Source organism: Nilaparvata lugens, unplaced genomic scaffold (assembly GCF_014356525.2).
Source record: "Nilaparvata lugens isolate BPH unplaced genomic scaffold, ASM1435652v1 scaffold7246, whole genome shotgun sequence".
NCBI classification, from domain to species: Eukaryota; Metazoa; Arthropoda; class Insecta; order Hemiptera; family Delphacidae; genus Nilaparvata; species Nilaparvata lugens.
Genome location: NW_024092995.1, coordinates 1 through 13,370, shown reverse-complemented (window position 1 = coordinate 13,370; position 13,370 = coordinate 1). Strand labels below are relative to the sequence as shown.

General features: G+C 35.3%; 1 protein-coding gene across 1 annotated transcript; it reads left to right on the top strand.

Moving 5' to 3' along the window:
• Nucleotides 1-6,800: 6,800 nt before the first annotated feature.
• On the top strand, nt 6,801-12,442 carry LOC120356608 (leucine-rich repeat serine/threonine-protein kinase 1-like). Its single transcript, XM_039445562.1, has 3 exons — nt 6,801-6,994; nt 9,253-9,445; nt 12,195-12,442. The coding sequence occupies exons 1-3, from the start codon at nt 6,817-6,819 to the stop codon at nt 12,331-12,333; spliced, it is 510 nt and encodes a 169-aa protein (XP_039301496.1). The 5' UTR covers nt 6,801-6,816; the 3' UTR covers nt 12,334-12,442.
• Nucleotides 12,443-13,370: the final 928 nt, after the last annotated feature.

The following is a 13,370-nucleotide window of genomic DNA, read 5'->3' as shown; positions in this document are numbered from 1 at the left end:
GTACAAGACGTACTGTGACGTTGCTAGCTGCTCGCTGCTTCCTTCTCACCTCTCTCGACCGCTCGACCTGGCTCTCCGAACTCGACTGCCTCCTGCTAGCCTTTCTCGAGCCCTCAGTGACCGAGAGGGGAGGGAGAGAGGATGCGCAGCACCGCTGAGCGGTAGGCCAGTGGCTGGCTTGAACGTTGACCCTCAGATTCTATGAAAGATGCCGAGCGTCAAATAAATAAGCCCTAAATTCAATTCCTTCTCTAGTTACGATATACATCGTGACAAGATGTTCATGATGATGTTTGTTAATTTCTATATGAAGTTTTTTTTTGTCCAGAAATCTCACTAAAATGTTTCAGGTCTCAGTAAAAGTAATGTATTGTCACAGTAGAAAAATTGCAATGAACATTTATTTAATTGTTTTGAAGGAATGGATTCAAGGATCCAAAGGTTCAAAGCCCCACACCGTCAACAACCAAAGCTATTGTGTCTCAGAGTATGTAGTCAGGTAGGTAAACCTCATTTACAAGAACCAGGAGTTTTCCCTTATGCTAACATCCCATTCATCACCCGGTTGCTGTCGCAATCCAGTGTGATATGCTTGGCAGTCTCTTCAGACTGATTAGTCCTCGGGACCTACGTGAGTTCCACTCCTGCCTTCTTTGAAGGTCCTTCCGCTGAGAAGAGGCGGCCAAGTTGCTCCTAGGGCGCCCGGCCACCCTTGACTCACATTTTGTGCCTCGAGTTTGACCCATCTTGGTTCTTATGAACATTGATTAGGCTATATGATTTTGAGGTTATTATGAGGGGAAATAAGGGTGCGAATTTTCTCTCATCCAACAATTCAAGCGAATTCCTAATTATTAAGCAAAGTATAAGAATAAATACCTCCAAGTTCACATAAAGTTCACTGGAGCTTATGCTGTGTTCAAATTATTTCCTATATTAATATTCCAAATTCAAATTTTTTGTAATCATTTTGGAATCAAAATGATCTGTGTGTTGAATCTTAGTGCCGACGAACCATTACTCTTCACTTCACTTTTGAACTAATTTCCAATCAAAATTTGGGAATGTAATAGTAAGGGTTATAAGCTGTTTTCCATTTCCAATCATTTGATTAATTATATGTTTTTATCATGTTAAAAGTTAATAAAGTAAAAAATATGTAATGAATCAAAATAAATAATAATCTACAGAGTTCACAAAATATCGCTATTCTATTAATTTATATCCTCTGATGATTGACTCAGCTGTATGTCTCTCTAGGATAAGTAGATTGACTCTTCCTTCTGGAACTAAAGGCTTTGGAGGCACTGAAGGATTCATGGCCCGGAAATCATGCGCTACAATGGAGAAGAAGAATATACTGAAAAGGTGACAACATATCGTAGGGAATAGAAAGAAAATATCTCAAGGTATAGGGCGTTCAAGTTCCTAATTCACTTTAACTCAAACCTATGGTCCTAGTAGTTTTTTTTCGTGAAGCTATGTGATGCTGGTAGTATCTCATACTGTGCCGTTCATACACTCTCACCCGCCCAAAACAGTAATAGTAAAGAGTAGTCGACAGTAATCGGCTCAAGTTTACAAAAACAGCTTGAAAATTTGGAACATAAACGACTTATACCATAGGATATCATCTTATTCTATATTTCTTGTCTCATTATCAACTGAATCATTCTGACTTATTTTAACTATTTTCACTTTCCTTGCCCTATTACCATAGGTAAGGAAAGTATTGCTTTCCGAAAAAAAAATTAAAGTACCCCAATTTCTAAATTTCTATACGGTTCAAGGCCCCTGAGTCAAAAAAGTGGTTTCGGGTATTGGTCTGTATGTGTATGTGTGTGGTGTGTGTGTGTGTGTGTGTGTGGGTGGGTGTGTGTGGTGTGGTGTGTCTGTATGTGCGTCTGTGTACACGATATCTCATTTCCCAATTACGGAATGACTTGAAATTTGGAACTTAAGGTCCTTACACTATGAGGATCCAACACGAACAATTTCGATCAAATTAAATTCAAGATGGCGGCTGAAATGGCAAAAATGTTGTCAAGAACAGGGTTTTTCGCGATTTTCTCGAAAACGGCTCGAACGATTTTGATCAAATTAATACCTAGAAAAGTCATTGACAAGCTCTATCAACTGCCACAAGTCTCATATCTGTAAAAAAAAATTGGAGCACTGCACATTATGCAAGTTTGATTTTAGATTCCCAATTATCAGGCTTCAGATACAATTTAAACAAAAATTACAAATGGAATTCTCTAAATCACAAAGGAATTGTAATAATACATTCTCTAATTACAAATGGAAAAAATCTACAATTAGATATTGCTATGTTCAGTAGCATTTTCACCTCAAATTGAAAATAAGCTCGAATTAGAGAAAATAAGATTATTCAATGCAAACTGTTGGCAACTGTTGATTCTATTAAATCATTCACTATGAAGAGATAGCAGACTTATGTGTCTGCAGCGCTATTGTCCTGTCACCGCTGGCTCAGATCTTAGAAAAGTAGACTTGAGATGCGCGGGAACACTAGCGTCAGTTGATCAATTTCATAACGGCAAGGAAAGGTGTGTGAGTGCACCTCACCAGACTTTTTATAACTTATTCTATGTTTTTGGCTAATAATTTAATTGTTAGGCAAGGCGCACACCCGTTAGTCAGACAAGACAAGACATGATCAGACACGTTTAGTCATAATACTTCACATAGCTGCTTGTTGACGCAACTCACACTGATAATCATTGCAATTAACATGTCTCCATAAGCAACTATGTGAAGTATTGTGACTGAACGTGACTAGTCTTGTCTTGACTAAACCGGTTACCGCCCAGCCTTAGGCTAGTTTCACACTCATTCGGTTTGTTTCGTTTTCGGCAAATTGCCCATAAGTGTGGAAACGATGATTCGGTTTGAATTCGGTACGAATAGCACAGCATAGCACCGAACGCCCCCTCGACACGAATAGGTTTCATCAAATTCGAATTCGTTGCTAGAGAACAGGAAAAAACAACAGTCTTTTTACACGCGCTTGCCTTTTTTGTTTTTATTTTAATCTGATATCGTGATTATCTGTGTCAAAAATCATATGGTCAATTCATTTCGTTAGTTCACAGGAAATTTTTTTCTCAATGAATAGTTTGCTAAAAAATAGAAACATATAAATTAAAATAAAACTTAGGGAGCTTTTTTTTTTTTTTATTTTTCCACGAATATTATATGATTTCATCAATGGAGAGAAGAGATTAAGTTCATATACCATGTGTAAAACAAGGAACAAATTTTCAATTTAAAAAGATAATATCTGAACATCAAAATGAACACAATCAAAAAGAAACTATTTCAATAATCACAATTTTTAATTAACTTTAAAATTTTGTTGTTCAAGAAATAACATCTTACAATTTAACACCAGCTGTTATATTGAATATACCAGCATGAACTGTAAAAATACAAACACAGCTGTGTTTGAGAAGAAAATACTTAATAAGAACCGTACGAATTAAAACCTGACATGTATGAAGCCTCATTCGTTTTCGGTAACGAACCGAACCGAAAACGAACCGACCGAATGAACCGAATGCGTGTGAAGCTAGCCTAACTGGTTGGTGAATTGCGTCTATTTTTGGGAACAAATTTTTCAAAAAGTTTTTAGTTTTTAAGGCATTTCTAAATTGTATTCATTGATGAGTGAGTGACGTTATTCCATCTACAATGTTTTTGTTTATTAATGGTTCCATGTGGGAGCTAATATGGACCATTGATAAGCACAGAGCAAATGAGTGTCATTGCTCTAATGTAAATCTTTTAAATCTTGCTCTAATTTTTAAATCTTTTATCTCTACATCATTAAAAAGTTCAGAGGTGTTTTCAAGTTATTCCAGTTCTAACTCAACTCAATTCGATAAGCATTTAGTATGTTTCGAGATGATTTCTAATTATTGTTTCTTGTTTTTTTAGGTGATTGTTTTTCAATTTCTGTATTTTTATATCTGGTTATTTATTTATATTTATATCTGGTTATCCATGTTCAACGGATCTCCAAAACGGCTCTAACGATTTTCACGAAATTGGAACATAGTAGGTTTATGATATAAAAATTCGATTGCACTAGGTCTCATCCTTGGGAAAACTCGCTGAACGACATTAAAATGATCATTCATCCTTGGCTGAAGTGAGCGAGTGATTATGTGGAAAATCAAAATATCGCATCCCCGAAATTCATAAACTGACGTATAGCCAGCTGTAAAATATAAACCGATTATTTTAGAGAATTGTGTTCTGTTTATCAATAAATAAAAATAACGACGAAGCTCGTTGTCCCGATATTAGATTCTTAATTAACCGAGGATGGTTATAGGCTTGTTTTAAATTCTTCAAGATTTCATTACGTCAAGTTTTCAGTTTGTCAAGTTTTAAAATAGACACTTGCGGAGCACGGGTTACCTGCTAGTCAATTATAATTTGAGTAAAAAATATATATTCCATGACATGACCTGTTGGTTGTTTGCCAGTATTATTAGTATTCACATTGGATTAAAATCATAAATTATCATCATCTATATCTGTTAAAAAAAAATCCTTCAACACTTTGACATGTCTGACATTAAACTCTTGATTTATTAATAATTTAATTCCAATTTCATTCGAGTAGCTTTCTGTGACTCAATGCCAAACAACACCCATAGTTTTATTTTGTTTGCAATGAGGAAGATCTTATTTGTAGCACAGTTTGTGTGAATTATTGTTCATACAATTCGTGTATTATGCATGCTATTTTTATTTCTTCATGAAAATAAATAGATTTCAATCAATTAATATTTTTATCAGCAAACCAGCATACAATAGGAAATAAGGACCAAGTCCGAAACTTCTTCAATAACCACTCAAATCGAGATTCTCATAAATTTATTTATCTGATAAAATCATGGAAGTGATTGGAAGAAGAATAACATCCTCAACCCAAACTTATTGTTCCACTCTTCATAATATACAAAATCTGGTGTGGCGCACTCACACAACTTCCTTGCCGTTATGAAAATTGATCACCTGACGCTAGTGTTCCCGCGCATCTCAAGTCAAAGATCTGAGCTAGCTGATGACAGGACAGTAACGCTGGAGACACACGAGGTCTGCTATCTCTTCATAGTGAATGATTTAACAGAATCAACAGTTTGCAATTGAATAATCACATATTCTCGAATCTCGAGCTTTTTTCAATTTTAGGTGAAAATGTTACTAAACATTAATTGTAGATATTTTCATGCTCAATCTTTTCCACTTGAAATTTTTTGTTTAAATTTATCTGAAACCTGATAATTGGGAATCTAAAATCGAACTTCGCATAGCTGGGGCGGAGCTCCTGAAATTTTTACAGATATGGGACTTGTGGCAGTTGACAAAGCTTATCAATAACTATTTTATGTATAAATTTGATCAAAATCGTTGGAGCCGTTTTCGAGAAAATCGCGAAAAACCCTGTTTTTGACAAAATTTTCGCCATTTTAACCGCCATCTTGAATTGCATTTGATTGAAATTGTTCATGTCGGATCCTTATATTGTAAGGACCTCAAGTTCCAAATTTCAAGTCATTCCGTTAATTGGGAGATGAGATATCGTGTACACAGACGCACATACACTCATACACCCACACACCACACACACACACACACACACACACCACACACACACACACAACACACACACACACACACACACACACACACACACACACACACACACACAACACACACACACACACCACACACACACACACACACCACACACACACACACCACACACACACACCACACACACACACAACACACACACACACACACACACACACACACAACACACACACACACATACATACACACGCAAATACAGACCAATACCCAAAAACAACTTTTTGAACTCAGGTGACCTTGAAACGTATAGAAATTTACAAATATGGGTACCTTATTTTTATCGGAAATCAATACTTTCCTTACCTATGGAAATAGGGCAAGGAAAGTAAAAAACATTATTTTTAGAAATAACCGATTAGTACTCTTAGAAATCGTATTGCAAATAATAACATTTTTGTTTCTTCTATCAAACCTTCCATCTTGGGTTTCTATTTTTTGTTGTTAATAATAGTGTATATCATTCGACTTATATTGTTGTAGGCATATCATATGGACTTCTAAATTAATATAGTATTAGGTCTGACTTTCTCTAATTTCTATGTTGCTTAATGAAAATAAAAATATTTTTTTTAGTCTATTCAGTGCACATTTTCGGTTCCAAATTAGAGAAAGTTCAATTAGTGCCTCACTTTGTATATGTTCGAATAGGAGACATTTGGAAAAAATAATAAATTATAAAGAGTGGGTGAGAAGTTTGAGAACGGTTTAATAATAATTAAATAATAATATTATTAATATTATTAAATAATAATAATTTAATAATAATATATTCTTATAATTAAAATTATAAGAATAATTTGATAATGGTAGAGTGTCAATTGTGTCTTACTCATATATTCCGTTACAATGACTGGACTCATATAACTTGTGTTTTCTTATCCACCTCTGTGTGTTTTTTTTTTCAATTTAATTTGTATGTATTTTTTGCAACTGTGTACTTACTTTCATTAATGATACATTATTATTCAAATTGAAAATGTTAGAAATAGTATCTTTATATCGTAAGCTATTATCTGATAGGATGATTTGTTGATGAAGTGTTAATTTTTCTATTGTTCATTTAAACAATAAAGCTTGATCTGATTTGTTTTTCTATTGTTTTAGGAAACATTGTACCCTTCATACATGCTTGACCTGATGGTGTTATGCTGGTGTCAGCAACCACGTGACCGGCCGTCTGCCAGCCAGATAGTGTCGATTGCGTCTGCGCCGGAATTCACCCATCTGCTCGACATTGTCTCGCTCAATCACCCCTCCACTGTAGTCGCAACGGTCACTGCCTCCTCGTTCCAGGCCCACAACGGTATGCTAAACACAATTCACATTTTATTACCTACTTATTATAGTAATCTAGAGGTCCCGGGTTCAAACCCGATCATGAACAAGAATTTTTAGCAAGGTGTTTTTACTCATTTGTTATTGGAGGTGCACGCTAAACTGACGGTCCTGGCTGATGTATAGCAGTCAACCGTCACTGTCTCTTCATTTCAAACACAACTGACATTATTTATTTATTAATTTATAGCAGCCTAGAGGTACCGGGTTCAAACCCGAATATGAACAAAAGTTTTTAGCCAAGTCACTGCCGTGTTATTGGATGGGCACGTTAATTGTTGGTCCCGGCTGATGTATAGAAGTCCACCGTCATTGCCTCTTCATTTCAAGCCCATGCTAAACACAACTGACATTATTTATTGACCGAGCGAAGTGAGGTCTAAGATTCAAGTCGACGGTTTTGCATTTCTCTTTATGTTTATATTTATGTTTCGCATTTACAGCGAAACGCAGCAATAGATTTTCATGAAATTTAACAGGTCCTTTTTGAATTTTGCGTCGACGTGACATACGGTTTTTTGAATTTTGCATTTTAAGGACAATACAAAAGGAAAAGGGGTCTCCTTTGAACCCCAATATTACCGTAACAATCAGACTTTAGAATTATTCATAATAAATCAGCTGTCTAGTGGACTATAATACTACCCGTTCAAAAGCATCGAACATCTTTAGAATGTATCTTTCCATCAACGTTAGTAGACAGTTGTCTACTAACTTTGTCTTTCCATAAGCTGAGGCCATGATTCTAGTTGGAGTTTGGAGTTATTGATAATTTTTTTCTTTTTAATCTGATAATTAAAATTGCAACAAATATTATTGAAAAGAAATTGATTTTCAAAATTATGAATAGTGAGAAATGAAGTTTGTAGGAAATCAGCATTATGGTAGTTTATTTTGTTAATTTCAACACACCGATTTTTGGCCAACACGACAACACAGATGTTCTCTGATGGGTTGATTGGATTGCCGTATCGACGGCAGCCAGACCTGATAACAGTGCTCACACTCACATTCCGGGACGACACGTCACAGTAAGATAGGACAGAAGCTCTATGTTTATTTAGGATTTTTTCTAGACATTTTAAATTGATAAATTATTTATTAATTTTTGAGAAAACATAACAACAGGTCAATGTATCTCTTGCTGAGCGCGAAGCGCTTCATTTTCAGGCTTGAACCCTGGACCTCTAGGCTGCTATAAATGAATAAACTACTGTTCACAGAACTACTAGTTTATTCATTTATAGCAGCCTAGAGGTCCAGGGTTCAAGCCTGAAAATGAACAAAACTTTTTAGCTAGGTCACTTACCAAGCCCACAACGGTATGCTAATCACAATCATAGAAAAGATATAGCATAAGGAGATATCCCATGGTATAGGGGGGCGTTCATGTTCCAAATAAATAATTTATTTTCATCATAAATTCCGTTTCACATTCATTCTACAGTTTTGGAAATTAGATGACCACTTTTATGAATCTCACTGTGAATCAAGCGATAGTCATAGTAGTTCTTTCTGGTGAAGCTATGTGACGCTGATAGTCTCTCATACTTTGTCGTTGCTATGTCTCTTACCCCAACAAAACAGTAATAATTCACAGTATTCAACAGTAATCGGCTTGAGTTAACAGAAAATGGTTTTTAATTTGGAACATAAATGACCTATACCATGGGATATCTTCTTATGCTATTTTTTCTCTATGGTATCACCATAGATGATACAGTATCACCACAAAATGATACAGTATCAACACAATATGATGCAGTACCATCTCAACTTGATACACAACATCATAATTTGATACAAAACTTCCAAACTGAATGATTTCTACTGACCATGGGATATTTTCTTATGCTATCTTTTCTCTATGGTATCACCGTAATTGATACATTATCAACACAAAATGATACAGTATCACCACCATACAGGATACAGTATCAACACAATGTGATAAGTACCATCTCAACTTGATACAAAACACCATAATTTGTTACAAAACTTCCAAACTGAATGATTCTATGACCATGGGATATCTTCTTATGCTATCTTTTCTCTAATATTTTTATTTGTTGATTTATACAATAAGAACATCATCAAAATGATAGGGAGAGGAAAAATAAGGTAACCTTGTGCTATTCTCTCCCTAATTTAGTTAAGTTTACACCATAGTCCGAAATATGATTTAATTGAGATGAATAATCTATGTGTTGCACTTTGGATTGACAGAAGACGGCGCCTGTGCGAGCGGAGGCGAGATCTGGCTGGCATGTGCCAACAAGGTGACCGATCAGCTGGTGGTGAGTGGTCACTCGTTTGTCCAGTACTCGAGCCTCGTCCTTCCAGGCGAACCCACAGCCGCTTGCCTCGTCGGCAACTCTATCTGGCTCGGCGATTGCAAGGGGCAGATACATGCTTATTTGTGAGTTCATTCATTTATTGAACGAGCGTTAGCGAGTTCTTACTTTTGACACTCAAGGTCAAAATCGTTGTCCGTCTGTTTGTATGTTCTACAATAACTTTAGGGAGAATTGATCAATCAGATTAAAATTTTGAACACGTATATTCGAACATTTTTACAGGTCAAGTTTGTTGGAGAACATAGTTGACTCAATCCTTCGTTCTTTTTTCAGGATATAACAAATAACATGGAAAGTGCATAAGAAAAAAATTTGTTGTGATTTATAATTTTTAGTCAGCTGAATAATTCAGTTTTTCCATCCATTCATTCATAACATCACCTGAGGCATGAACACCTACAGTTCTCTAGATAAGCTACACACTATAGATTGGCCAGGTCTGAGGCTATTTGGGAGCAATCACGCGCTGACACATGATTTCAGCTGGTTAATATACATCATATTTCAAAACAGTTATATCAACAAAATGATAGGGTTTAATAATAATTATATCAATGTGCGGTTTCCGCCATTTTTTTCCTCTTGGATATATTAATTTATTATCGAAATCATGTATCACATCACCACTTGACCACCTTGTCATTTAGAAAAATGAATTTGGATTGTTATGAGGGACAAAATTGTTGAAGTGACAGAGTAATTTTTCATTTCAAATAGGATGCCCAATGAAACCTACTGTCAAATTATTCTTGTGAAAGAAATATTTTGCTGTTTCCATAATTTTCACCAACTCCGTATAATTAAAAGTTGCGGGTTTCAAAGATTACAATACAACAGTTTATAGGAAATTTAATTGATATGTAATCGCATATGATATAAAATACTTCAAATACGATTATGTAATCGCATATGATATAAAATACTTCAAATACGATTAATTGAATAAGTGAACTTTAATGCTGTGATACAAATTAATATTGAACTGAAAATATTCATAATGACTAAAAGTTGAATACATATGCTGCTAAACACGTGTGGTAAATAGTGTAATATTACATTTTTCTCGATTAAATCAAATCTTCAATTCGATATTCAAAATATCAATAAAATGATAGCAAATATCGATGTAATCGATATGCGGACTAACATTTTACCGGGAATTTATCAGATACACTAATGTTGAATAACTCACTATGATGAAATTCTTTTTCTGAATAAACACATAATTCTAAACAACATAAAGGTTAAATAAAAATTTCAAAACAGTTTTAAAATAAAGTTTTATGAGAATAAAATATAATATTTGTAAACTTGTATTATTATTAGTGAGGTTGGCAATTTGACGGCGTGTCTATGTATCGCTTTGGAGCTTTAGGCGTATCTGTCAGGCATTTCTCTCAGGCGTCTCTCTCAAAATTGTTGAAGGCTTGGCTAATGGTAGAAGTGTTTATGTCCTGTTGAGAATTTTCTAAATAATTGAAATTAAGATGTTGTTTTACATCTGATGTTTTATAAAATTTACTAGCCGTCAGGCTCGCTTCGCTCGCCATATCCGTCTAGCCAGGGGGCTCCGCCCCCTGGACCCCCGACTGGATCGTCAAGAATGAGATCAGCAGGCTCGCTTCGCTCGCCTGCATTTTCATTTGAGCATGTTTTATCCTGTTAGGACATCCAGTCGGGGGTCCAGACTAAACGTCTGGCTAAACGGATATGGCGAGGCGAAGCGAGCCTGACGGCTAGTAATAAATATTCCCAGGATTGAAGTAGCAGTGTGCCAATCAATTTTTCCGCTATAAATGCATTTCAATCTTCAACTTGGTGCCAACCTAACAAAGTCAACTCAACTTAATGCCAACCTGACAAAATTATTAATTTAGTTGCCAGTTAACAACTGTTTCGAAGAGGTAATCTATCTAGATTATAGTTCTATAGTAACATATGATATGGACATTTAATTATAATTAAGAGATTGCGAGAAGAAGAATATACATGCTAAAAGATGAACTTTAAACCCTTAAAAAACAACCCTTAGAGTTGAAATATTGCCAAAAGATTTCTTAGTGCGCCTCTAAAGGACCAATGAACATACCACCAAATTGAACGTTTTTGGTCCGGTAGATTTTTAGTTCTGCGAGTGAGTGAGTGAGTGAGTCAGTCAGTCAGTGAGTGAGTGCCATTTCGCTTTTATATATATAGATTGATGTTAAAGAACATCTGTGAAGTATAGATTTCAATCTTTCTTTTCAATTTGTGTTAAATATTTCGTTTAGTTATAAAAGCCATAAGCTGCCTTTAAACCTGTAAATGAAAGATAAGTACTCTTAGTTTATAAGTTTTATATTTTGGTCTAGATTTGAAACAATAATATCTGAGTTCTAAGAAAGCTTTTGAATCTATTTTTGATGAACGTATCAAACATATTCATAACCTGAATCATGGCAATCTAGTTCAGTCCATGTATGATTATTTGTTCTGGTGTAAACTGATTTTTTTCGAATCATTTGAAAATTATAATTTGATTTGCTCTGAACTGGACTTCTTATTCATAGGCATTAAATCCATTCATGATTTACCAAGATGTTAGTATAACTGGAACCGATGACTTTCCTTGGGTGATAGGTGAAATACTATCAAACCTATTGGACAAAATTGGTAGCACATCAATAGCCACAAGCTCGTGAGCGAGTTCTTCAACCCAGGGGGGTCACAAGTAATAGTTAGTAAAATAGTCTTGCATGCACCTTATAATCTATGTAATCTTGAATATTGATCTATTGAGAAAATTGTAATATAATTGTGTGTTTGTTTTAGCGCGGGCGATTGCACGCACATATTCAGTTACGCACTAGACCCGAATCGCCGGCCAACGCAGGCGTGGTGCGCCATTCTGCACTGGAGCAGCAGTCGCGTGTCGCCGTCGGTCTGTCCAACGGGCGCGTGTTCCTGGTGAGGGATGACATGTCGCCGACTGCACCCACCATGGGCGAGGGCAGCTTTGTCATGAGTGAGCTGGGCAGTAGTAGTGTGTTGCACGCTATCACCACTGTCTACACCGACAAACACAAGTCAGTTCACTATATTTAAAAAATTCTACAGATGGAAATAAATTAGAAATTGCATTGTTCAAATGCTAATTAATGAATTGATTATTATTAAACGAAAATCCCAATTAAATGCTGTAAATCACCCGATTTCTGCTACTGAAATACTGCTACTCTAAAGCTGCGTTTACACCGGAGTTAATAACACAAGTTTTCAACATTTCTGTTATAAACTTTTGTTTTACAACAGTTACTAACATCATATTGAGCTGCGTTTACACGGAGTTAATAACACCAGTTTCTTAAAAAAGTTATCAACTTGACTGAATCGACAAAAATTCTGTTAACAAAAGTAATAACTCGTGTTTTTAACAGAAAATTCATTGTATTAACAAGATTTATGGTATCCATCGAGAGTCGGTAAAGATCAAAGGAAATGTGTTAAGTTAATAACAAAAGCCTTTTTATCGCATCAACTTTTGTTAATTGACCGAGCGAAGTGAGGTCTTAAGATTCAAGTCGAACGGTTTGCATTTCTCTTAATGTTTAATGTTTAAAGTTTGAATGTTTAAATTTTTATATGTTTATATGTTGCGCTTTAAGGCGAAACGAGGTAATAGATTTTCATGAAATTGACAGGTAGTTCCTTTTTTGAATTTCGTGTCGACGTATACATACGATTTTTTGAAATTTTGCATTTTAAAGATAATACAAAAGGAAAGGGAGTCTCCTTTGAACGCCAATATTACCGTAAAAATCAGACTTTAGAATTATCCATAATAAATCAGCTGTCTAGTGGACTACTAGTAGTTTTGTGAACAGTAGGACTCGCGCTCAGTAAGTTACATTGATCTGTTGTTATGTTTCTCGAAAATTAATAAATAATTTATCAATTGAAATGTCTAGAAAGATCCTAAATAAACATAGAGCTTTCTGTTGTATTGTA